Source organism: Alligator mississippiensis, chromosome 6 (genome assembly GCF_030867095.1).
Source record: "Alligator mississippiensis isolate rAllMis1 chromosome 6, rAllMis1, whole genome shotgun sequence".
NCBI classification, from domain to species: Eukaryota; Metazoa; Chordata; order Crocodylia; family Alligatoridae; genus Alligator; species Alligator mississippiensis.
The window spans coordinates 101,073,304-101,097,876 of NC_081829.1; the positions used below are offsets into that span (position 1 = coordinate 101,073,304).

A 24,573-nucleotide genomic window follows, 5' to 3' on the forward strand; every position below is an offset into this window, starting at 1 on the left:
CGCTTCCCGGCCTGCAACACAGCGGCTGGAGAAGTCACGTCCCCTCTGGGGTCCGTGGCACCAGGCAGGCGGCAGAACAGGCCTCGGAGCCCTAGCGCTACAATGCGGAGACCTGTGCAGCACAGGACGGGCCCCTGCCCTGCTCTGGGGATATCTCCGGACACAAGCCAGTGAACCTCCAACCTCGAGCCGCGTTCATCTGCTCCGATAGCCTCGCCATCACCAAGCCAGCTCCTGCTCGGTGGGTCCCGTTCCCATTCCCGTTCCCAGGAGGGCAGGGCAGGGAAGGAGCTGCAGTACGAAGCAGCAGCCGCTGCCCAAGCTCCCCAGAGCCAGGGGTGGAAAGGTGCAGCTTCCTCATTTGGGATGAGGTCCCCGAAGGAGGCATGGCTGGCAGAGCCCTGGAAGGAGGTACCGGGTGCCTTCTGCCTTGGGATCCTGCTCTGGGAATGGTCCCTCAACACCCCCGGTAGCGAGGATTGTCCGTGAGTCCTGTCTGCTCCCATCCAGGCAGACTGTGCAAGGGCCTGCAGACCCTGCTGGAGATCACTGACCCCTTCCCCGCACCCCCCTCTCCCCCCGATCTCCTGAGCAGGGGGTGACCCCGTGGCCCTACCTGGACACCTCATAACCCCAAAGTGCCTTGGGGATGGGTGTGGGTTGGGAGGGCCCATGGTTAGGGGTCAGTTCCAGCTGCAGTTCTGTTCCCTCTCTCTCTCTCCTAGTGGAAACAGCTCGGCTGCCTCCAGCCCGGATGCCAGCCCTCTTTCTCCATCCAGCCTCTCCCCTTAGGGAGGAGCTCCTGCCCAGGCCACCCTCAGTCTGCCCTCCAACATGGAGCAGCGAGGAAGAGGAGGGCAGCGTTGGATGCCTGCAGCTGCATCCCCACCTCTCCCCGTCCCTGCGGTTGGTCTGCGCCTGCTTCTGCTGGGCGCTCCCTCCATGCACACCCAGCCAAGAGCTCAACAGCTCCATATGGAGGAGCCGAGATCTGGGTAGTTCAGAGTGATCCAGTTGACATACTATATCTGGGCTTCTAACAAAACCTTTTGACAAGGTCCCCCCCATCAGCAGCTCTTGAAGAAGCTAGGTAGTTATGGGATCACCAGGAAGGTCCACTTCTGGATTAGAAAAATTAGCTTAAAGACAGAAACCGAAGGAGTGAGTCTAAATGGTCAGTACTCGGGATGGAAAGTAGTAAACAGCAGGGTCCCCCAGGGGTCTGTGTCGGGACCCGTCCTATTTATCATTCGTATAAGTGACCTGGAAAAGGGGCGAGACACGGGGCGGGTCCCGGTGGAAGGAACGTGCGAGCTGGGAGGAAGGCACGGCTTGGCAAAGTGGTGGCAGAAACACCAGCTTGAACAACGCGTAGCCACTGGAGATCTAGGACTTGGACCAAGCCGCGGCTCATTGAGACAGATGTCTTTGTAGCGTAGCGCGTGGCCATGAGAGCTGGGAGCAGCACAGGCAGCAAGGTAAGACTGAGCACTGCCGGGCATCTTGCAGCCCCGCAGCTCGCTGCGGTTGCTTGGGCCTTTCCTGTCGTTGCATGGCAGGTACTGCGGCTCGGAGAACAAGCCGCTCGCGTTTCACCGCTGGTCCTTGGTACGGCTGAATCTTGCATGTGGTTTTCTGGCTTGGAATATCTACTTTTGTGGTTGGCAGCTGCTCTGTACCAGCGTCCAAGCCCTTGTGCCGCCTGCGTCCCGCTGCCTCGGACCCGTCTGACGTGTCAGCCACATCCTCTTGCAGCCTGCTCCCCACGGGCAGGGGTTGCAGGCTGGTCACCAAAGGGCAACCCCTTTAGGGCAACTCACTCAGGTGGGCTGTCAGTGTTAGGCAAAATGGCTAAGCATTTGCTAAAGCAGGTCTCAGCCCCCCAGTACACGAGGCTGACAGCTTGGCCGGGAGTCGGAGCTGGGCAGGAAATGAGCTCATGTGTGGCAAAGGGGAGCCGAGTTCCTGGCATCTGGCTGTGGGCCAGCGGAGGAGTCCTTGACCGGGGCTGGCCAAGTTCAAGAGTCGCTGCGCTGAGTAATGCAGCTCCAGATCCCTAGATGCACCGAGTTGTGCTGAGGAAGCTTTGGCTCGTAAACAAAGCTGCGCCCCCCTTTCCTTACGGCAAGCCAGACCCTGGAAACTCACTGGCAGATCCTATGCTTCTCCTCTCAAAGAAAGTGCAGAGAAACGAGGGCAGAAAGCCTGGGATGGCGCAGCTGGGCCGGCTGTCACTGGGGCAGCCACAACACAGAGCCCTGGGCACGGACCAGGACATGGTTGTGCTCAGGGCTGCACTGGCAGGAGGGGCCCTGGGGCAGGGAGCTCTCCATCCGAGTGCAAGACCGGGGCCAGAGGGGCGAGGGGGAGCATGGCACGCAGCAGTGGGCAGCATGGCAGGCCCTGGCCTCGGCACCACAGCAGCTCAACCGTGCAAGCCACTCCAAGGAAATGAGCCTGAAGGGGGGGATGAGGCCACTCCATGTGGGTCCATGGGCAGCAGGTCCCACAGTGGAGGGGCACAGAGGCGCTGGCCTGGAAATCCAGCAACCAGGAGCTGGACACAGGCATTGTCCTGCCAGCGCAGAGTCCGTAGGGAAGGGACAGGGCTCCAGTGTGCCATGGCTGCCCCAGTGACAGCTGGCCCAGCTGCGCCGTCCCAGGCTTTCTGCCCTCGTTTCTCTGCACTTTCTTTGAGAGAAGCGCAGGATCTGCCAGTGAGTTTCCAGGGTCTGGCTTGCCGTAAGGAAAGGGGGGCGCAGCTTTGTTTACGAGCCAAAGCTTCCTCAGCACAACTCGGTGCATCTAGGGATCTGGAGCTGCATTACTCAGCGCAGCGACTCTTGAACTTGGCCAGCCCCGGTCAAGGACTCCTCCGCTGGCCCACAGCCAGATGCCAGGAACTCGGCTCCCCTTTGCCACACATGAGCTCATTTCCTGCCCAGCTCCGACTCCCGGCCAAGCTGTCAGCCTCGTGTACTGGGGGGCTGAGACCTGCTTTAGCAAATGCTTAGCCATTTTGCCTAACACTGACAGCCACGTGAGCGAGTTGCCCTAAAGGGGTTGCCCTTTGGTGACCAGCCTGCAACCCCTGCCCGTGGGGAGCAGGCTGCAAGAGGATGTGGCTGACACGTCAGACGGGTCCGAGGCAGCGGGACGCAGGCGGCACAAGGGCTTGGACGCTGGTACAGAGCAGCTGCCAACCACAAAAGTAGATATTCCAAGCCAGAAAACCACACGCAAGATTCAGCCGTACCAAGGACCAGCGGTGACACGCGAGCGGCTTGTTCCCCGAGCCGCAGTACCTGCCATGCAACGACAGGAAAGGCCCAAGCAACCGCAGCGAGCTGGGGGGCTGCAAGATGCCCGGCAGTGCTCAATCTTACCTTGCTGCCTGTGCTGCTCCCAGCTCACGGCCACGCGCTACGCTACAAAGACATCTGTCTCAACGAGCCACGGCTCGGTCCAAGTCCTAGATCTCCAGTGGCTATGCGATGTTCAAGCTGGTGTTTCTGCCACCACTTTGCCAAGCCGTGCCTTCCTCCCAGCTCGCACGTTCCTTCCACCGGGACCCGCCCCGTGTCTCGCCCCTTTTCCAGGTCACTTATATGAATGATAAATAGGACGGGTCCCGACACAGACCCCTGGGGGACCCTGCTGTTTACTTCTTTCCATCCCGAGTACTGACCATTTAGACTCACTCCTTCGGTTTCTGTCTTTACGCCAATTTTTCTAATCCAGAATTGACCTTCCCTGTGATCCCATAACTGCCTAGCTTCTTCAAGAGCTGCCAATGGGGGACCTTGTCAAAAGGTGTTGTTGGAAGCTGTGGCAAAGTGGGGGGTCCCCATCTAGCCACAGTGCTAGTCTCCCCAACTCCCTCTGTGTACACCATGCACTTGTCTCGCCTTGTTGTTAATGAATTAAGTTGTTAATTAAGGTGGGAGGCTGCCCATTCTTGCCCCGATGCCAGGGGGCGCTATCTGCAGCTCCGTTCTTCCCCAACACCGCAGCCCAAGCCTTGCTGATGGCATCCAGGTGACAATGCTCCCGGCTTACCGCCGGACCGAGCTTAGGCCTCGTTGTCAGACCTCGGACGCACACACTTTCATAGCGCCCTCCTCTCACTGGGGCCTCGCACACTCCACCCCTCTCACGGGGTCTCTTTCACACCTCGACAACTTGTACCACCTGGCTCCCTCGTGGAGCAGCCCCCTTCGGCCATAGGCTTTAGCTAGCTCATGCCTTGGGTGGCAGACGTACCGGCTTTTGAGTCTCTCCCGCAACCCTCACTGAGGTAGTGGCCAGCTAGTTGCCCGGCCGGGTCCAAGCTTGCCCTGGCCCCTCCTGGGGCAACTCTGTACACTCAGTCAATACTGGACTCCCAGCCCTCTGGTCCCCCCCCGGGGGGTCCTCATTTCTGCCCCCTCACTGGGGCTATGGCACTTCCCTGCCCTATGGGGCTCAGGTGGCCGCAGCCGTGCCTGGCCCCCCCACTCGTTCTTGTCCCACACCACGACTGGTGCTCTGGGTCTCACGGGACTCTCCCCCCCCCGGAGAGCAGGTCACTGTGCTGTACGCTAGCTCTTACTTTCAACCCACACGCAGCCTCCCAGCGGTGGAGGGCTTACCGGGGTCAGGACTCACCCTTATCTCTCAGACTGAGCCCCCGTACTCGGCATCTGGCCCAAACTGCAGCCTCGGGCATCTAAAGACATCCCTTGGCTTCCTCTCACTGGGGCCACGGGGCTTCCTCCCTGGTAGGCTCAGGTGGCTGTAGCCATACCTGGCCCCAACTACCGGGGATGTTACATGGCCCACCTGAAGGCAATGGCTGGGGTTAAGGCACCCTGACCCACCTTCCACCAGGGTGGTAACTGGCCTGGCATTTCCTGGGGGCTCCCACACCACTGAGCCCCACCAGGCCACCCGCTCCCGGCAGGGTGCAGTTGTAGATCATGCCCAGGACCAGGAGCCTCCTAGCCATCCCCTACAGCACCTGCCCTTACCTCCAGGGTGTTGCATGGAGCCTCACAGCCAGGCAATGGTCCTGCCTGGCCACCAGCTGCGAAATGCCCTGTTTATATCGGGGGCCAGAGCTCTAAAATGGTCGCTGCAATCACGCACCTGCTGGCTGCTTGGCTCCGCTCTTAAAGTGGCAGCACCACCAGTGCCCTGCCACAGAAGCCCAGATATACTATGTCAGCTGGCCAACCAGATCGCTGAGCTCTCGGCTGGGTGTGCATGGAGGGAGCGCCCAGCAGAAGCAGGCGCAGACCAACCGCAGGGACGGGGAGAGGTGGGGATGCAGCTGCAGGCATCCAACGCTGCCCTCCTCTTCCTCGCTGCTCCATGTTGGAGGGCAGACTGAGGGTGGCCTGGGCAGGAGCTCCTCCCTAAGGGGAGAGGCTGGATGGAGAAAGAGGGCTGGCATCCGGGCTGGAGGCAGCCGAGCTGTTTCCACTAGGAGAGAGAGAGAGGGAACAGAACTGCAGCTGGAACTGACCCCTAACCATGGGCCCTCCCAACCCACACCCATCCCCAAGGCACTTTGGGGTTATGGGGTGTCCAGGTAGGGCCACGGGGTCACCCCCTGCTCAGGAGATCGGGGGGAGAGGGGGGTGCGGGGAAGGGGTCCGTGATCTCCAGCAGGGTCTGCAGGCCCTTGCACAGTCTGCCTGGATGGGAGCAGAAAGGACTCACGGACAATCCTCGCTACCGGGGGTGTTGAGGGACCATTCCCAGAGCAGGATCCCAAGGCAGAAGGCACCCGGTACCTCCTTCCAGGGCTCTGCCAGCCATGCCTCCTTCGGGGACCTCATCCCAAATGAGGAAGCTGCACCTTTCCACTCCTGGCTCTGGGGAGCTTGGGCAACGGCTGCTGCTTCGTACTGCAGCTCCTTCCCTGCCCTGCCCTCCTGGGAACGGGACCCACCGAGCAGGAGCTGGCTTGGTGATGGCGAGGCTATCGGAGCAGATGAACGCGGCTCGAGGTTGGAGGTTCACTGGCTTGTGTCCGGAGATATCCCCAGAGCAGGGCAGGGGCCCGTCCTGTGCTGCACAGGTCTCCGCATTGTAGCGCTAGGACTCCGAGGCCTGCTCTGCCGCCTGCCTGGTGCCGCGGACCCCAGAGGGGACGTGACTTCTCCAGCCGCTGTGTTGCAGGCCGGGAAGCGCCACGTGCGCTTGGGCCCGCGTCGCACAACTCGGGAGAGCAGACGCTGCTTGTACTGGGCTGCCAGCCCTCCTGGCAAGGAAGAGCCACAGTGACACGGGCTGGCTGTGGGGTGTTTATTTGACATCATAGCGCTGTCGCACAATTCACCGCCCCATTAGCTAACCCTCCCCTCTGGCCCATGGCTGCCGGACAGTTGGTGCCAGTGCTGCAGCCAGGAAAGGGTCCACAATCAAAAAGACCAGTAGTGGCCTCCAGCCCCGGGAGTGGGCATCCACATGAAGCCACAAAAGAGACCACGGAAGAGGTGGCAGGTTTCTGCGTGTGATCCATGCCCTTCCCCGCCCCGGGGATGCGGGAGCTGAAGTCTCTTTGCCTGCGCTGACAGGGGGGTCCCAGGGTCTGCACGTTTCTGTCCCGCTACAGGATGTTCTTTGTGATGGCGTTCAGGGTCCGCACTTTCGCCACGTCGGCCACCTTGATGGACAGTCGGAGGCAGAGGGAGGCTCCCTTGTCAAGCCAGAGGGTTAAATATCTGGAGGGGTGAGGAGCCAGCACACTGACCAGTTAATTTTTAGGAACCAGATTGATTAAACCTGCTTTGCATCTTGTAAACCAACCTGCTCTGCGGCAGGTGAGGCCTGTGATGCCCCGCATGCAGCCCAGGTGTCCATAAGGTATCCAGGGGGGGAGCCCAAAGAATAGCCCCTGCCTGCGCTGCCCACCAAGGCCACCACCCAGGCGGAGCCCATGGGGCACCACACTCCCACTGTCCTCCACCACGCTGGCCCTATCCCCTCTGCTCAGCCCCATGGGAACAGCTGCCCTGTCTGATGTGTTGGAGAAGGGATGTCAAGGGAGGGGAGGGCCCAGAGAGGCCTGGGCTGGAGATGGGATGGGGCCAATGTGGTGGAGGATGATGGGAGCACGGTGGCTCCATGGGCTCCCCTAGGGTGGTGGCCGGGGCGGACAGCACACGCAGGGTCTGTGCTTTGGGGTCCCTCGTGGACGGCTGGGCTGCGTGCGGGGCATCACAGGCCTCCCCTGCCGCAGGGCTGGCTTGTTTACGAGATGAAGAGCATGTTTAATCAATCAGGCTCCTAATAATTAACTGTTCTGTGTGCTGGCTCATTGTGCCCCTGGACATTGCACTCTCCCGGGTTGGGCGGCTGGTGGCTCACGCAGGGTTGCTGCCAATTAAATCATCGATGACTTTTGAGCTACTTCTCAAGTGCATGAGGCATATCTGAGATAGCAGATTTCCCCTTCCAGCCCCGCTGTTGGAGCCCCCGTCACCCTTCCCAGCTTTGCCCCCTTGGCTGGGGGTGCCCAGCACTGTCCCCAGGGGCCGCCGCGTGGCTGCCAGAAATTTTGGGGCAGTTCTGGGGAACCAGCTCCTCCTGTCTTTCTAAGGATCCCCAGGGGTCGGGTCCCAGGCATTGGGTGCTGGGAGCTCTCCCACCTTTGGGCTGGCTGGCACCAAGTGTCTGGGCCGTGTGGGGACCTCGGGACTGCAGGGCCAGCCCAGAGCTCCCTGGGAGGAGAGTGGGGCAAGGAGGGAGCTCCCCTCAACTGCTGGCAGACACTGGCCTGCAGGAGACAGCCAGTCCGGCCCAGACCCGGGCCTATAGGGTCACACTATTGCAGGGTTCCCAGTAGGACAGTGCGGTGGGGCTTGAGGACCGGCTGTTGTGTGCTGGGATGCTCCGGCCTGACACCCTGGGAGGCGGTGGTGGAGCCGGGTCCCACATCCTCTGCAGCCCTGGGCCGCTCTGCGCTGAGATCCCCGGTGCCCCGGCTACCAGGATGGCTCCGAGCGGGGATCCCCGAGGCTAGAAACCCCGAGCGGCGGCAGCCCAGGCCCCCCCGCCCCGGCCCAGCCCGGCCCACCCCTGTGGCCGCCGGTCGGGTTGGTTTGCACAGGGCTCGGGGAGTTAACGATTAACGCCACCTGCGGGCTCCTTATCCCGACCCCGGGTGCGTGGGGACTTTTGCCCGGGCAGCGCTCGCGGCACCCACGGAGCTGCCGGCCCAGCCCGCCCCGGCCCGCCGACATGCCGCCCGCTCTGGACCACTTCTGCGGCTCCGTCTTCTGGGTGAGCGGCCCTGGGGGCTCAGGCCCGGGGGCTCAGCCCCGCGCCAGGGCTGCCGCGATCGGGCCTGGGGCAGCCCAGCCAAGGGGCGGCGGTGGAGGTACCCCCGGCCCGGCTGCAGGCGGGAGCCAGGGCCACCGGGAGCCGAGGGACGCGGCTGGAGCTGAGGCGCTGCTGCCCACAGGGAGAAGCTGGGGCCAGGGCCGTCGGGGATCTGCGCAGGGGGACACGGCACAGCCTGCTCCGCGCCCGCCCTGTCCCCTGCCCTGCGCCGCCCTGCGCCCGGGCACCTCCTGCCCCCGGGTGACCTGGATCCTCCTGCCTCCCCCAGAACACCTCGCTGCTGCAGCGCCCCGACGCCGACCTGCCCCTGTGCTTCGAGCAGACCGTGCTGGTCTGGGTCCCCCTGGGCTTCCTCTGGCTCTTCGCGCCCTGGCACCTGCTGTCCCTGTGCAAGTCCAGTGCCAAGAAATACTCCCGGACCAGGCTCTACCTGGCTAAGCAGGTGCAGTCCAGCCCGAGGGACCTCGCGGTGCAAGGGGCTGGGTCCAGGGGGGCAGGTGGGCATGGCCGGGGGGTACAACAGGCTGGCATGGACTGAAGGGTGTTGCAGGTGGGCGACAGCGCAGCTCCCCCCTGCCAGACCCCACGGCCTCTGTAGCTTGCGGGGCTGGGGCTGGGGTCTGCTGACAGCTGTTCCCCCACAGGCACTGACTGGGCTGCTCCTGCTCACGGCTGTGACTGAGCTGGTCTTCACGCTGGCAGAGGACTTGGGGAGTCCGGGCCCGGCCGGCCAGAGCCCCGCTGTGCACTACACAAACCCCGTGCTGTATACGCTGACCTGGGTAGGAGCTCCCTGCCCCCAGCAGGGGGGATCGGAGCAGTGGGTGGCCCCAGGACACCCCTGTGGTTGTGGGTTCCCACCATGCATGGGCAAAGGGACCTGCCTCCTGGGCTTGGACTGGGACCTGCCTCCATCAGGGGCAGGGGTGGCAAGAATGGGGCACAGGCTCCCTGCAGACTCAGGCAGGTGCTGCTGCTCCAGTCACACTCTGGAGAGGAGGCTTCAGGTCCTGATCCCAGAGCTGTGGGTCCCAATCCTGGGGCTGTGGGCACTGGACCCTGTGTTTAACCTTTGCTCAGTGGGGCCCTGGGGTTCTGCCCCTTCCCTGATGGCCCCTGACCCAGCTGCTCCCTCACCAGGTCCTGGTGCTGTTGCTGCACGATGCCCGGCGCCGCTGCCTGCGCAGGGACTGTGGGCTGCTCTTCCTCTTCTGGATGCTGTCCCTGATGTGCGGCATCTTCCCACTCCAGACGCTGATCCGGAGGGCGCTGCAGGTCAGGTCTTGCAGGACCTCTGTGCTCCCAGCTTGGCCCCTGGGGAATCCCTTCCTTGCTCCTGCTCCAGATAGGCAGGGGTGTTTGGCTCCCCTGTTCACACCAGGTCCTTGCACTTGGGTCCAGGCGGGGGCTGGAAGGAGACAGGCCAGGGCCCGGCCACCCCTGCCACAGGAAGGGCGGTAGGAGGGTGTGTTCTCCTTGGCCCCAGACACCACCCTGGCTTTGTGGGATCTGGCCCCGCTCCTGTCCTGGCTGATGGGTTGAGCTGGTGTCTGGGCCTCGCTTTGAGATAACCTGGGCAGCTCCTGGATGTCTCCCTCCCACAGGGCCCCATTCCTGACGTGCCACGGTTCAGCCTCTTCCTCCTCTCCTATGGGCTTCAGCTTGTCCTCACTGTCACCTCCACCTTCTCCGATATCGCCCCTGAAACTGCTGAGGCTGCCAGGAAGGTGAGGCCCTGGGTGCTGTGGGGAGCCCCACAGGCAGCCAGGGGCTGGGGACAGAGGGCTGAGTCCATGGGAGACCCTGGAGCCATTCTGCGGGCTCTGCGGAGCAGTTCCCAGCGTGGGTGGTGGATGGAGAAAGGGCTCCTGGCCTCCACCCTGCACAGCCCTGAGACTGGTTGGGCTGGTGCCCGCATGGCATGATGGGGCCAGAGCCAGCTCCCCAAACCCCTGCAGAGCGGCCGGCTCAGGGGACAGACACTCCTTGTCCTTGTGCCCTAGAACCCCGAGGTCACGGCCTCCTTCCTGAGCTCCATCACCTTCGGCTGGTACAGCAGGTACGTGGGACGCAGGGCAGGGCTGGGCCAGGGCACTGCTGGGGCCACGTGGTGTCTACACCTTGAATGCTGCACCCAGCTCTGGTCCTGTGCCTCCCAAAGGATAGAGAAGAACTAGAGAAGGGCAGCAAGGTGGGTTTGTAGGGGTAGGGAGGGGCTTGTACGGGAGAAGAGACTTACGGGGTCAGGCCTGGTTGGTTTAGAAAAGCAGGGACAGGAGACGGGTTTGCACAATACTAAACAGTGACGAGAAGGTCTGCAGGGAGTTATGACTGACAGTCTCTCGCCGGACAAGACCTGGGGGCACAACATGAGACGAGCAGCAGAACCGGGGCTGGGCACCGGGGTATGGTGGCTGGGGGTGTGGGGTGAGGGCTCAGGACAACTGGTGGGGGGGTCCCCGCAGCAGAGCTGACCGAACCCTCTGGCCCAGGATGGTGTGGAAGGGGCACCGCAAGCCCCTGGAGATGGAGGACCTGTGGGAGCTGCGGGACCAGGACAGGACACAGCCAGTCTCCGTGGCCTTTGAGCGGCACATGCAGGCCGAGCTGCGGCGGGCCCGGCGGGCGCTGGAGCACCGACACCACCGCCGCAGGAACCATCCCGCTGACGCGGAGCACAGGAATGGGCTGGCCCCGGCCCAGAGCCGCGACGTCCTGGTGCTGGTAATGCCCTCAGCTGCACCAGGGCGGAGCTCAGACCAGGGCACCTTGTCCCCACCCCTCCCAGCACAGCACAGCAAGGCGGGGGCTGGAGGGCCCCTGTTCCCAGAGTTTGCTCCCTCCAGCTCCCCTCCTCACCCTTCCCTGAGTTGAGCCATGTCCTGCCCTGCTGTGCTGCAGCCGCAGAGGCTGGAGATACACCACCTGTTCTCCCCTGCCCCAGCCAGGTGCCAGCCAAGGGGCCCTGGCATGGCCATGGGGAGCACCGCTCTCCTGCTGCCCTGTCCCCCTCCCCAGGACCCATTCCCTCTGCCCTTCCTTTGATCCAGGGCTGGCTCGAATTGCGCCCATCTGACCCAGGGAGGGGGAACGTGTGAGCGGGTGGAGCTCCCTGAGTGGGTGTCAGAGGGGGGCAGAGGAGGGGTCCTTCAGGGTCCCGTGGGCATGGGACCCCCAGGCAATGACCCAACGGGGGATGCTGAGCCCCATCCAACCCCCTGCAGGAGGAGAAGCCAAAGAAGAACAGGAGGAAGCAGCCAGGAGTGGCGGACCCCAGCAGGGACTTCCCCCGGCGCTGGCTCTTCAAGGTGCTGATTCGATCCTTCTCGGGCAACCTCCTGCGCTCGGTGGCCTTCAAGCTGGTGCACGACCTGCTGGTCTTCGCCAGCCCCCAGCTGCTGAAGTGAGTCTGGGGGGTTCATGCTCTGCACCAGCCCTGGTGCTGATGCAGCCATGAGGCACCTTGATTCGGGGGGCAGGGTGAGGCCTCCTGGGGGCCTGGACTCTGGGGCAGGGCTGGGCACCCCGGGACCACAGGTGACCTGGGAGCTGTCTCCTGGCCCGGGGCTGAGCTGCTCTCTCCATGGCTGTGCTGCCAGGGCGCTGATCGCCTTCGTGGCAGACCCAGGGGCCTTCGCCTGGCAGGGCTACCTGTATGCGGTACTGCTGTTCGTGGCGGCGCTGGCCCAGTCCTTCTGCCTGCAGCAGTACTTCCAGCTGTGCTTCAGCCTGGGCCTGAGCGTGCGCACTGCCCTCATGGCTGCTGTCTACAAGAAGGTGGGTGGGTCTCGGTGGCACTGGAGCCCTCCCCGTCTTCCGTCACCCCGGTCCTGGGCTCTGGGCCCTCTGTCCCTGTGGGGGAGGTGGGCCATGCAGCTGGATGCACCATGGGGATCCCCTCAGGGGTAGGGCCGGGGCTCCAGCCTGAGACCTGTGTGCCCGCCGACTCCGGCTGGTTTGGCCATGGTGCCACCTGCCACGTCCTGCTTGGCTCCTGTGCCTGGGGCGGGCAGGGGCTCAGTGGATCCGTCCCCCAACACCCTCCATGACCGTGCTCTCTGGCCCCAGGCACTCACCGTCTCCAGCGCCACACGCAAGGAGTCCACGGTGGGGGAGACGGTGAACCTGATGTCGGTCGATGCCCAGCGCTTCATGGATCTGACCAACTTCGTGCACCAGCTGTGGTCGTCCCCGCTGCAGATTGCCCTCTCCATCGCCTTCCTCTGGGCCGAGCTGGGCCCCGCCGTGCTGGCTGGACTTGGCGTCATGGTGCTGCTTATCCCTGTCAACGCCGTCCTGGCCACCAAGGCCAGAGCCATTCAGGTCTCTGGCCAGGCAGCCTGCTCCCCGGTCTCCCTGGGCCCCTTGCCAGCCCCAGCCCCTGCTCCTGCCCCAGCCCCAATCCCCACCCCAGCCCCTGCTCCAATTCCTACCGCAGCCCCAGCCCTTGACTCCTGGCTCCTGCCCCTGCCCTCTGCCAGCTCCGACATCTCTCTGCAGATGAAGAACATGAAGAACAAGGATGAGCGCATGAAAATCATGACCGAGATCCTCAGCGGGGTCAAGGTGAGGGAGGGGCCAGACCTGAGCTCCCCGGCCCCTGGGACCTCACCAGCTGCCCCTCCCTGCCTTCCTCCTAGTGCAGCTCAGACCACATGGGCAGGTTGCTGTGGGGCTTTCTCTGCCACGAGCTGCCCACACAGCCTGGGCTGTTGCGGGTCTGGGGACAGTGGCCTGGGGGCATGGTCTGGGCTGCCTGCTTGGGGCACCTGATGAAGGAGCAGTACCAGGGCTGGAGGGTGCCATGGGGTGGAGAGGCTGGGGGGGGGCTGGGGCTGGGGCTGGGGCCAGGACAGGCTGACACGGGTATCTCTCAGATCCTGAAACTCTTCGCCTGGGAGCCGTCGTTCGAGCGCCGGGTTGGAGGCATCCGGGAGCGGGAGCTGAAGGGGCTGCTGCACTTCACCTACCTGCAGGCCGTGTCCTTCTTCATCTTCACCTGTGCTCCCTTCCTGGTGAGGGCCCGGGGACCACACTGCCCAGGGCTGCCCTGGGGGAGGACAGGGATGCCCTTGGAGTGGGGGGTAGGGCTGGGACAAGGGACGGGGTGGGAGTGGGGGTGGGCACACACCGGCTGCGTGGGTCCCCATCTCATGCCCCTGCCCTCAGGTCTCCGTGGCCAGCTTCGCCGTCTTTGTCCTGGTGGACGAGAGCAACATGCTGGATGCGCAGAAGGCCTTCACCTCCATCTCGCTCTTCAATGTGCTGCGCTTCCCCCTGGCCATCTTACCCATGGTCATCTCCACCTTGGTGCAGGTGGGGCAGGGCAGGCCAAGTCCTGCTGCTTGAGCCTTGCACACATCCCATGGCCCCTGCAGCCCATGGGTTTAGTGCCCAGAGCAGGAGGTTCAGCCGCAGGACTGATGCTGCCGGGAGCTCAGGATGTGGGCAGGGGTTCACAGGGTCAGGCCCTGCTGTTGCCTCTGAGATCGGCTCGTGCTGCGGGGAACCCCGGAGCCCCCTGTGCTGCCCACGGGCATGCCGCCCCCATATCCCAGCATAGCCCATTGTGGGGCCCTGGGAGCAGACCCGCATGCCCAGGACTCACCATCCCGCTCGGGTCTGGCTATCTGACGCCCACCCTGCTTCCCCAGACCAGCGTGTCCGCCGAGCGGCTGGAGTGGTACCTGGGGGGCGACGACCTGGACACCTCAGCCATACGACACGACCCCATTCCCGGTAACCGAATGGCCCCGCGCGCACGGCAGGGCCTGAGGGTCCTCCTGGTGTCTGCAGAGCCTGTCTGGGTGTGCGGGGTCCTGGGGCAGGGGGCTCGGCCCCACTGGAGGCACCATGGGCTGGAGGGGAAGCTGCCCCGTCCCTGAGCACTGCCCGTTCCCTTGGCAGGCAGCGCGGTGCGATTCTCCGAGGCCTCCTTCGCCTGGGACCAGGACGCTGGCCCAGCAGTCAAAAGGTGAGTGGGCCGCGGTAGGGCCAGGGTCGTGCCCGTGCCGGTGCAGGGGGGTCTTGGGCACCCACCCAGTGCCCCACACCTCCCGACCTCTTGCCCTGCAGAGTGACCCTGGATGTGGCGCCAGGGTGCCTGGTGGCTGTGGTGGGGGCCGTGGGCTCTGGGAAGTCCTCGCTGGTGTCTGCCATGCTGGGGGAGATGGAGAACATCCACGGGCACATCAACATCCAGGTGAGGGAGCCCCGGGCACGGCGCCGGCAGCTGAGGCAGGGCCCTGAGGGGATGTCTCGGGACCGGGCAGCCACAGCGCCAGCCTGAGATGAGGCCAGTCCACCGGCACTGCAGCCACGTACCTCCGTCCTGACCTGCCCCTGCTCACCCAGCCCTGGGGCCTGCCCCAGCTTGTAGGCCTGTCCTCTGCCCCCAGCCCTGGGCTCCTCGCGCACACAGCCCCCTGCTCCTGCCATCCCGGGCTTAGCTCCCCCGTGGCCACGGCACTGTGGCAGCGTGGCCACGGGCAGGCGCCTCCCCGGCAGACTGGTGCCAAAAGGTCTTGATCTCCAGCGGTGCCTGCCCCTCCGCAGGGCTCCCTGGCCTATGTGCCACAGCAGGCGTGGATCCAGAACGCCACGCTGAAGGACAACATCCTCTTTGGGTCGGCGCTGGATGAGGCCCGGTACCAGCGGGTCCTGCAGGCCTGCGCCCTCCTGCCTGACCTGGAGCTGCTACCGGCTAGAGACCTGACTGAGATTGGGGAGAAGGTATCTAGCCGCCTGCCCGGGGCGATGGGTGCACGGAGGGGCTGGGGGGCACTAGGTGTGAGCCCAGGGGCTTGTGGTGCCTGGCCCCTGGCGGGGGTGGGAGCGGGGAATGCTTCCCTGTATCAGGAGCTCGGGACCCTGGGGGTTACAGATGTTGCTCCCCCTCCAGGGCATCAACCTGAGCGGGGGCCAGAAGCAGCGGGTCAGCCTGGCCCGGGCCGTGTACAGCGAGGCCGACATCTACCTCCTGGATGACCCCCTCTCCGCCGTGGACGCCCACGTGGGGAAGCACCTCTTTGAGCATGTGCTGGGCCCTGAGGGGCTGCTCAGGGACAAGGTGGGGGCTGAGGCTGGGGCAACAAGGGGCCTGTGGGCCTGCGGCTCCGGGGGGCAGGAGCTGTGGCAGAGGAGCCCAGGGCCAGTACTGGGCTGGGAGTGGAAGAGGGGGCATCTGGGGAGGAAGCCGATGGGGCCAGGGAGGCCAAGGGCTGTCTGTGGCCCTGGCTGGGGTGGGAGTGGGTGGGGGGTGCCTGGTCCCCATAACGGCTAGGAGTGGTGGGAGTGCCTGGTCCCCATGCCGGGGGCCTCTGCAGCCTTGACACTTTCTCCGCTGCAGACCCGGATCCTGGTGACCCACGGCATCAGCTTCCTGCCACGCACAGACAAGATCGTGGTGCTGGTGGACGGCGCGGTGTCTGAGCATGGTTCCTATGGGGCCCTGCTGGCCAGTGGGGGGGCCTTCGCCCAGTACCTGAGCACCTACGGGGGCCAGGAGCAGCACAAGCCCGAGGGACAGGCCACAAGTAAGTGGCACGGCTGGGCCGCGGGCAGTGGGGGAGTGCCCGTGGCTCTGGGTCTCCTGCCCGAAGGGGCCGTTACATTCCCGCACTGGGGCCCTGCTCTGTGCTGAGCACGCCCCAGGCTCTGGGAGTGGGGAAGGGGCCCCAGGGCAGGGGCTGAGCACCCCCTCCATGGGGTTGGCCTTTCCAGCTGATCTGGGTCATAGTGACGCTGCCCGGCCCCACATCTGCCAGGCATCTCCCCTGCTGTGACTGGGGGCTGGTGCCCAGGTGGACAGGCCACGACAGGGAGGGCCCAGCCCCAGACAGACCTGTCCTCACCCTCCTTCCCCGGGCACGGCTACGTGTTGGTGCTGGGTGCGTGGCGCGGCCGGGGTTGCTTGGCAGGAGGTCCTGCAGGAGCAGGGAGCGGGGACCCCCCCCCCCACCCCACCCCCCGACCCCTGAGCCTGTGGCTGGTGCTGCAGTGGGGGCTGGCGAGGAGGAGGAGGAAGCTGGCGAGACGCTTGAGGCCAGCGCAGAGGAGGTGCCCACCGACGTGGTGACCTCGACCCTCAAGAGAGAGGCCAGCATCCGACGCTTCAGTCGCAGGTGGGGGGCATTGCCGGCCCTCGAGGGGCCCTGGGCAGCTCTGCCCTTGGGGCTGCTGGGAAGGGCCCAGAGTCCCTGTCCCAGCTGGTCTCTGGGGCCTCCACGCGCGGCTCCCCAGCAGTGCCCAGCTGTGGGACCCAGCTGCAGCTGGCCAGGTGCTTGCAGCTGCCTGGAGCTGAGCGCTTGGAGGCTGCATCCCGCGCCTTGCTCCCGTGGGCACTGGGGGTGGGGGGGCCTGGCTGGCTGCTTTCATCCCACCCGGGGGCCTGGGAGGGTGGGGAGCCAGCTGGGCCCTTGGCTGGACAGGGGGTCCTGGTTAGGGGGGGCAGGCTGAGCTGTCTGGAGCTGGGGGCTGTGCGGGTTTGGTGGTGGGGACAGGAGCACACTTGGATTCAGGGCGTCTGAGAGGGCCCCGTTTCCAGAGGGCCCCTTGCTGCCCTGGAGCCCCTGGCCTGGGCAGCGTGCTGGGGACAGGAGCAGGCAGGCAGGAGAGGCAGGGCTGGGACTGGGGGTGTGAGGGGTAGGGGTGCAGCTAGGGCTGAGGGTGCAAGGGGCAGGGCTGGGGCTGGGGGCGCACCCCAAGCAGCCGCCCCATCTCTCACAGACACGGTGCCCCCACGGCAGCATCAGCACCAGCAGCACCCAGTCCCGGCAGAGGGTGGTGCCCGTGGGCCAGCGGGGCCCGAAGAGGCAGGAGGCAGGCGAGGAGCTGAGGGGCCAGCGCCTGATTGAGAAGGAGGCCATGGAGAGCGGCAAGGTGAGGCAGGGCTGCACGGCCGGTGGAGGGGTGGGGTGGGGGGGGCTGCTGCTTGGTGGTCCCCAGGAAGAGCTGATGCCATTGCTGCCCCGCAGCCTGTGTGAAAGGGGGCTGCTGTGATAGGGGTGCAGGGGCTCGCGGTGCAGGGGGCTGTGGGGTGCCAGGCCATGCCGGGTGGTGACGGGCCATGCCGTCGGCAGGTGAAGCTGTCTGTGTACATGCAGTACCTGCGGGCCATCGGCTGGGGCTTCTCGACCTGTGTGTTCCTGTCGTACGTGGTGCAGTACGCTGCCTTCATGGGCTCCAACCTGTGGCTCAGCGACTGGACCAACGACGCCCTGCGCTACCAGAACCAGACCTACCCCGCAGCCCAGCGTGACCTGCGCATTGGGGTCTTCGGGGCACTGGGCATGGCGCAAGGTGAGCCGGGGGCTGTGGGAGGCTAGGGAGGGGGCAGCAGATTGCCCAGCCCAAGGCTGCAGCCTGAGCTGGGGATGGGGCTGGGCTGTGCCAATGCTGCTGCTGGCACCAACCCCGCAGGGTCTGATTCAGACTGGTGTGCACTGGGGGGTTTTGCCTTCCTCTGCAGCGGGGGCATGGCCTGGGCCTGGGCTCTCTGGTGCCCATCTTGGCAGCAGTTCATAGAAGCAGGACATTGGCCACTGCGGCCCCCCCTGCTTTCCCAGGTTCGGGTGCTAGGTTTGCACTGTGCCAGGGTTGAGGGTAGTTGTATTAGATGATGGATTTGCCTAGGCTGATTTGGACAGGGCTGATCCTGCGTCAGGCAGGGCTGGACTAGCTGTGACCTCCGTGGGTCCCTTCCAGCCCCACGGCTCTAGGATTCCTCGATGAGGTGAAGCTGCTCCTGATGACCTGGGCTGGGGGAGCCAGCCAGGCTGGGGCCTCCCGTTGTGCTGCGGGGGGGCGGCTCTGGCGCCAAAGGGTCCCTGAATGCCCTGAAGGGAGGGGGGTCGGGGGCCAGGCCCACAGAGCTCAGTGCTGACCTGCCTGTGCCGGTGCCCAGCCGCCTTCCTGCTGGTGGGAATCATCCTCACGGCCCACGGCGCCATCCAGGCCTCCCGGTTGCTGCACCAGCAGCTGCTCAGCAACATCCTGCGCGTGCCCATGAGCTTCTTCGACACCACGCCCACCGGCCGCATCGTCAACAGGTTTGCCAAGGTGAGGCTGCACGCAGGGGAGAGGATGACACAACGCCCACCCACACCCTGAAGCCGCTCACAGCAGGACTTTGCAAGCCCCCTGCCTGCCCTCTGCCTCGGTTTCCCTGCTGCCTGTGTCCCACGGTCCCAGTCGCAGCCCAGGCTGGGAGTCAGAGCGCTTTCGGGGGTGGTTCCCTTGGGCGGTATGAGGCCCTTTCCTGTTCTCACCGGCTGCCTCCACGGTTTCCCCCCAGGACATCTTCACCGTGGACGAGACCATCCCAATGTCGTTCCGCAGCTGGCTGGCCTGCCTGCTGGGCATTGTCAGCACGCTGCTCATGATCTGCCTGGCCACCCCCTTCTTCGCCCTCGTCGTCATCCCCCTGGCCCTCTTCTACTTCTTTGTGCAGGTGAGTGCTGGGGTGGGGCTGGGATCTGTGGGGCCAGGCCCCCGCTTGTGCCCTGCACTGGGCCGTGCATGTCCGTCAGCCCAGCCTGTGCTGCAGCCTCCGAGCAGAGGGACGGGCTCTGGGCAGCGACCGAGGGTGGCAATGATGGAGCTGTCCCTCTGCCCCCAGCGCTTCTACGTCTCCACGTCGCGGCAGCTGCGGCGCCTGGACTCAGTCACACGGTCGCCCATCTACTCCCACTTCAGTGAGACAGTGTCGGGGCTGCCGGTGATCAGAGCCTACCAGCACCAACAGCGGTTCCTGAAGCACAACGAGGCCATCATGGACATCAACCAGAAGAGCGTCTTCTCCTGGATTGTCTCTAACCGGTGAGGACACCCTGCCTCATCCCCCAGCTGGCTCCAGCCACTAGGACTGGTGGTCCCCACAGGGCAGTGGTGGGTCCTGCCTGCCGCCGAGGCCCTTGGCAGCCATGCTGGGAGCGGATGCCCTCCTGGCCTTTCAGCTACATGGAGCCCTGTTCAACCTGGGGATGCTCCAGGCCATGTCAGGACTGGTGCTGCTGGGCATGGGGGTCGAACCCCAGTCATCTTGGTGCGTGGAGTGCAGGCACTGCTCTGGGGAGAGGGGCTTGGACTGGCAACTTTGGCTGCCCGGCTTGGGCCCTGCTGGAGACTTCCCAGAGAAAGGGGAGGCTGCACTGAGATACCAAAGTGGTTTGGGTGCATGCCGGGAGCTGCTAGAGGACAGGGCACGGGTGCCTGTGGGTGTTGGGGCGGCCCTAGGGGAGCATCTGCAGCCACTGGCAGGGGCAGTTCCATGGAAGAGGCAGGAACAGAAACAGGATGATTTGGCGTGGAAGAGGGGAGCGATTGGGGTGCCTCGGGGGAGAACTGGGGGTGGCTCTGAGACAACAGCCAAGGATGTGCGAGAGGCTCAGGGAGACAGCCCAGGGGTGGGGGGAGCTCATGGGTGAGGCTGGGGGGTGAGTCCTGAGGGCGATGGGGTGAGCAGGCTGGGACACCGGGAAGAGCGTTGGAGGAGCAGCACAGGGGTGCCTACAAGGGACGACCTTAGGAGAGGACCAGGAGGTGGCTTAGCCCGCGGCAGGCAGGCAGGCGGGTGGTGGGAGGACAAGACAGGACTGAGGCGAGCAGGCCAGTGAGACCCGAGTTTGGCTGGGAGGGAAGCATGAGCCAGGCGCAGTGCAGCTCAGCAGCAGGGACCCTGCGGGGAGCACCGGGGAGATGCAGGGCAGCTGAAGCGTGGGGGCAGCTGGGCAAGTGAGAGGTGCCGCGGGGTTGCACTTGGAAGAAGTTGCAGCAAAGCGAGTTCACCTCAGCAGAGATGCCCAGCGGCTCCTACAGCCCAGGTCTCCCTCAGGGAGTGTCAGGGCATGTACGGAGACTGGGCCAGTGCAGGATTTGTGCTCCTCCTAGAGGAGCAGCATCTCTCTCTCACCTTTTCTCAGGTCTTCCAGGCTCTCTTCCCTTGCAGGTTTCCTTTGAAATGCAACTATAGCCCTTTGCACCCTGCCCCTCCTCTGCACTTGACATCTGTCCCTTAGCGTCAGGCTAAGGTAAAGGGCCCGCACTTGTCACAACTCTGCCAGGTCTTTGCCCAGACATTCACTCACCCCCTCCCTAAACCCACCCCGTGCAGGTGGCTGGCCATCCGCTTGGACTTTGTGGGCAACCTGGTGGTTTTCTTCGCTGTGCTCCTGGCTGTGATCACGCGGGACTCACTGGACAGCGGCATTGTGGGGCTCTCCGTGTCCTCAGCCCTCAATGTGAGTCCCTGTGCCCAATATTGGGGGGGGGTGGATTGCACTCTGGGGGACCCTGCCAGTCATGGGGCAGACAGGGCTGGGCAGCTGCACTCCAGGCTGGGCCCTACCGAGGCCGCTGGCATGGCTGGGAAGCGAGGGCAGGTGGCACCAGGCTGGAGCTGGTCCCCCACAGCAAGGGGCGCAGGACAGGCTGCTCCCACCAGATGCCATGGGGTCCCCTGGGTGGGGTGCAGGGAGTCAGATAGGGTCAGTGCCCTGGGTATGATGGGGCAGGGGTTGTGCGGAGTTGGGGGGTCGGTCTGCTCAGGCCCTGGGGGTGGGAGGGATCTGGGCTGCTGTCGGGACCCCCCACACGTCAGGCTCTGCTGCGCAGATCACCCAGACACTGAACTGGCTGGTGCGGATGACATCGGAGCTGGAGACCAACATCGTGGCTGTGGAGCGTGTGCACGAGTACATGGAGGTGGAGAACGAGGTGAGATGGGGCTGGGGGGCTGGGTCTAGGGGGCACCAGGGGCGTTTCTCCGCTGGCCACGGTCCTGCACTGCTCAGTGCAGGGCGCCCACGTACACCGCTACCCGACCATCCTGCACGCGCCCTCCCTGACACCCGCTCTGTCCTTACTAGGCCCCGTGGGTGACGGAGCAGCGCCCACCCCCTGGTTGGCCCAACCGGGGCGAGATCCAGTTCATCGACTATGGGGTCCGGTACCGGCCCGAGCTGGAGCTGGTGCTGCAGGGCATCACCTGTGACGTTGCTGGCAATGAGAAGGTCGGAGCCCCCTCTCCCCACCCCGGCTGCCCGTGACCCTGCCCAGGGGGGTGTTGGGGGTGTGGGTCCTGATGCCCAGCTGGGCAGAGCGGGGTCAGGGGAGGCCTGTCAGAGCCCATCACCGTGGGCAGATACTGCCTGGCTTGGGCCCGTGGGCCTGGGCTTGCAGACAGCTCACCCCGCGCCAGCTGTGGGGACCAGCAGCAGCCCCCTGAGCAGGGCACCAAGAATAGGGCCCAGAGCCAAAGGCTTCGCAGAGGCAGGATGGGCCTGGGGCTACAGGCTGGGTACCATCCCCTGGGGTGGCCGGCAGGACCAAGGCACAGGGCTGGTTACCGGTGGGGATGGCTGTGAGCCCTGGGGTGTGCAGGGGCCCATCGCAGCGCAGCACATCTGACTGGTTGTCCCCACAGGTGGGGGTGGTGGGCCGGACCGGGGCAGGGAAGTCCTCGCTCACCAACTGCCTCTTCCGCATCCTGGAGGCGGCAGGCGGGCGCATCCTCATCGATGGCGTGGACATTGCCACCATCGGTCTCCACGACCTGCGCCAGCACCTCACCATCATCCCCCAGGTGCGCTTGCCCCCGCCCGCACTCATGGGTGCTGGACCTGCGCCTCTGCGCCAGGGCTTCCTGCAGGCCCCATGCCCCGGGGAGTGGGGGTCGCCCCTGGGTTGGACACGGCTCTGTGTGCAGAAAAGTCCCTGGGTCCTGGCTCTTCCCCGCTCAGCCCCATTCCCCCCCCGCCCCGGCAAGGCAGGATCCAGCCCCACTGGGCCCCAGCTCCTGCCCTGGGTGTCACCTGGGGCCACCGAGACCCGTGCTCGGCCCCGCTTCTTGCCCGCCTGGCACTGGGGCTGCTCAGTAGTAGCAGGGCCCAGGCCGTGGCAGAGCAAGGGAGGAAGCACAGGGCAGCCACGTGCATGGCCCAGGCAACACCCCTACCTCTCCGCCCCGTGGGTAATGGCCCCTGGGCTGTCCCGGCAGGACCCAGTGCTGTTCTCGGGGACGCTGCGCCTGAACCTGGACCCATTCGAGCAGTACTCAGAGGCAGAGCTGTGGCGTGCGCTGGAGCTGGCTCACCTGAAGGCGCACGTGCAGGCGCTGCCTGAGGGGCTGGCCCACCCCATCAGCGAGGCTGGCGAGAACCTCAGGTAAGTGGGCTCCGCACGTCCCTTTCCCACCAGCCAGCCTAGGCCCCCATGACCGCGGCCTTTCTCCCTGCAGCGTGGGGCAGCGGCAGCTGCTGTGCCTGGCCCGGGCTTTGCTGCGCAAGTCCAAGATCCTCGTGCTGGATGAGGCCACGGCTGCCGTGGACCTGGAGACTGACCAGCTCATCCAGAGCACCATCCGCAGCGAGTTTGCAGACTGCACCGTGCTGACCGTCGCCCACCGCCTGCATACCATCATGGACAGCAACAGGTGTGTGCAGGGGGCTGCCTGCACCCCCACAGCCAGCCAGGGGCAAGGGATGCACTGGAAACACCCCTGTAGCCAGCACCGGTCAAGGTGGCTATATGCACCCCTCGTGCTCCCAAGTGGGGGCAGGGACCATGCATACACCATGTGCACCACTGCAAGTAGCAGCTGCAGGTGGGCAGGGGCTGTAGCCAGCAACAGCCCTGCATGATGGCGTGAAGCTGCCCAGCCCAGAGGTGCTGGGGGTAGCTGAGCAGTCCTCCTCCCCTCGGGAGGGGGGTTTGCTGGCTGGGCGGGGCTGTTACTGGGCAAGCCTTGCCCATCAGCAGGGCACAGAGGCGCTGCTCTGGGACAGTGGCTCTCAGCACTGGGTTGCAGCCCCGGGACACAATGCAGCCCTTCTGGCAGCTGGGAGCCCCTGGCCCAGCGTGGCTGCCTGAGCCGCAGCCCCAGCCCCTGTCTCCGCTTGCCCGCAGGGTGCTGGTGCTGCAGGCTGGCCGTATTGCTGAGTTCGACAGCCCCGAGGTGCTGCTGCAGCAGCAAGGCGTGTTCACCGCCCTGGCCAAGGACGCTGGCATTGTGAGCTCCCAGACCACATTGCTGTAGGGGCCGCGGTGCTGCCCCAGGGCTGCCAGGAGGGCATGGCTGGTGGAGATGACACCGTGATGGATGGGAGGACTCCAGTCTCCTGGCTCTCCCAGCAGCAGGACTGCCTGGGAATTGCCCCTGCTGCTGAAGGACTGTGGCAGAGCAAGGGGCTGAGCACGCAGGCCCTGGCACCAGGGGCTGCACTGGACATGAGCACAGGGAGCTGCTCTTATGCCTGGTGCTGCTGCCGGCGTGGGAACAGCCCCAGTGCGGGGCTGCAGGCGCTGAGCTCTGGCGCTTGCTGGGAGCATCTCTGGCCGCAGCGCTGCCACATGCCAGGAGCGCCTGCAATCACTTCCTTTAGTGGCCCTTGTCACCTCTGGGGCTCCTTGCCCAGACGCTGAGTGGGATGTTGCACGTGCTGCTTATGCGTGACAGCTGCGGGCAAAGCTCTCCTGCCTGGGGCTCGTCCCAGAGAAACCCTCGCCCCGGCGCTTTGGTCTGTCACACAGCTCTGGACCCTGGCTCAAGGGCAGGGGCCAGGAAAAGGGCTGGGCCGGGCCCCTTCCCTGCTCCCTGTAATGCTGTTGCATGAGAGGGGCCGTATCCTCCACACCGCCCCAGAGGAGCCGCACCCCGCTCAGCCAGCGGTGCAGATCCTGCATTGAGTGCTGGGCTCCAGGTTCCACACCAGGCCCCAGTGCAGTCGGCAGCTGCAGCCCCTGGCACACAGCACCCCTGTCCTGTGCTGGGTTTAGCACCCCCCGGGGCAGGCGTGGCTCAGCCTGCTCTACCCCCACCCCCCAGTTGAGTGGCAGGGACATGGCAGAGTCACTCTGGCCCCACCCTGGAGCAGGATGAAGCCCATGGGCCAGACTATGGGCACACACTCCTCTTGCCAGCCTACTGCAGTCCCATCCATCCCCTCCTCACAGTGCCTGTTGCTGTGTATAAAGGGTATTTAAGTCAGTCTCTTGTGCGTGCTTCACTCTCGCCAGGCAGGGAAGTGGATGGGCAGCGGAGGCATCACTCAGGAGTGCCCCTTACAGGGGTCATATCCCAGGGACTGGGTTATACTCACAATCCCAATGCCAGCAGCTCCCAGGCACAGACCCCATGGTCTCCTTCACTGCCCGTTCACGTCCTCTCCCTCTAAGGCCCCTGCTGCTGCCACCGTCAGCACGCAGCCTGCATGAGCTGGGCGCAGGCCCGGCTCTGCTTGTGCT

The 24,573-nt window shown here is 65.0% G+C and overlaps 1 protein-coding gene across 1 annotated transcript; it reads left to right on the forward strand.

The window, feature by feature from the left end:
- Window positions 1–8,146: 8,146 nt before the first annotated feature.
- ABCC2 (ATP binding cassette subfamily C member 2) lies at window positions 8,147–24,316 on the forward strand. Its single transcript, XM_059730291.1, has 32 exons — window positions 8,147–8,271; window positions 8,600–8,773; window positions 8,976–9,113; window positions 9,472–9,606; window positions 9,936–10,058; window positions 10,335–10,390; window positions 10,824–11,055; window positions 11,556–11,734; window positions 11,931–12,108; window positions 12,400–12,654; window positions 12,832–12,897; window positions 13,209–13,346; window positions 13,501–13,647; window positions 13,986–14,070; window positions 14,239–14,305; window positions 14,407–14,533; window positions 14,887–15,063; window positions 15,233–15,400; window positions 15,680–15,866; window positions 16,331–16,454; window positions 17,079–17,211; window positions 17,412–17,631; window positions 18,236–18,390; window positions 18,626–18,781; window positions 18,950–19,149; window positions 20,444–20,570; window positions 20,944–21,045; window positions 21,198–21,341; window positions 21,755–21,913; window positions 22,328–22,494; window positions 22,568–22,762; window positions 23,236–24,316. Exons 1-32 carry the CDS (start codon window positions 8,230–8,232, stop codon window positions 23,363–23,365), a joined length of 4,686 nt encoding a protein of 1,561 aa, XP_059586274.1. The 5' UTR covers window positions 8,147–8,229; the 3' UTR covers window positions 23,366–24,316.
- Window positions 24,317–24,573: the final 257 nt, after the last annotated feature.

Coding starts and splice junctions, on each gene's coding strand:
- ABCC2 (XM_059730291.1), top strand. CDS start 8,230: ATGCCGCCCGCTCTGGACCACTTCTGCGGCTCCGTCTTCTGG. Junction 9,607..9,935: donor TGATCCGGAGGGCGCTGCAG/GTCAGGTCTTGC, acceptor TCCCTCCCACAG/GGCCCCATTCCTGACGTGCC. Junction 13,347..13,500: donor TCACCTGTGCTCCCTTCCTG/GTGAGGGCCCGG, acceptor CCCTGCCCTCAG/GTCTCCGTGGCCAGCTTCGC.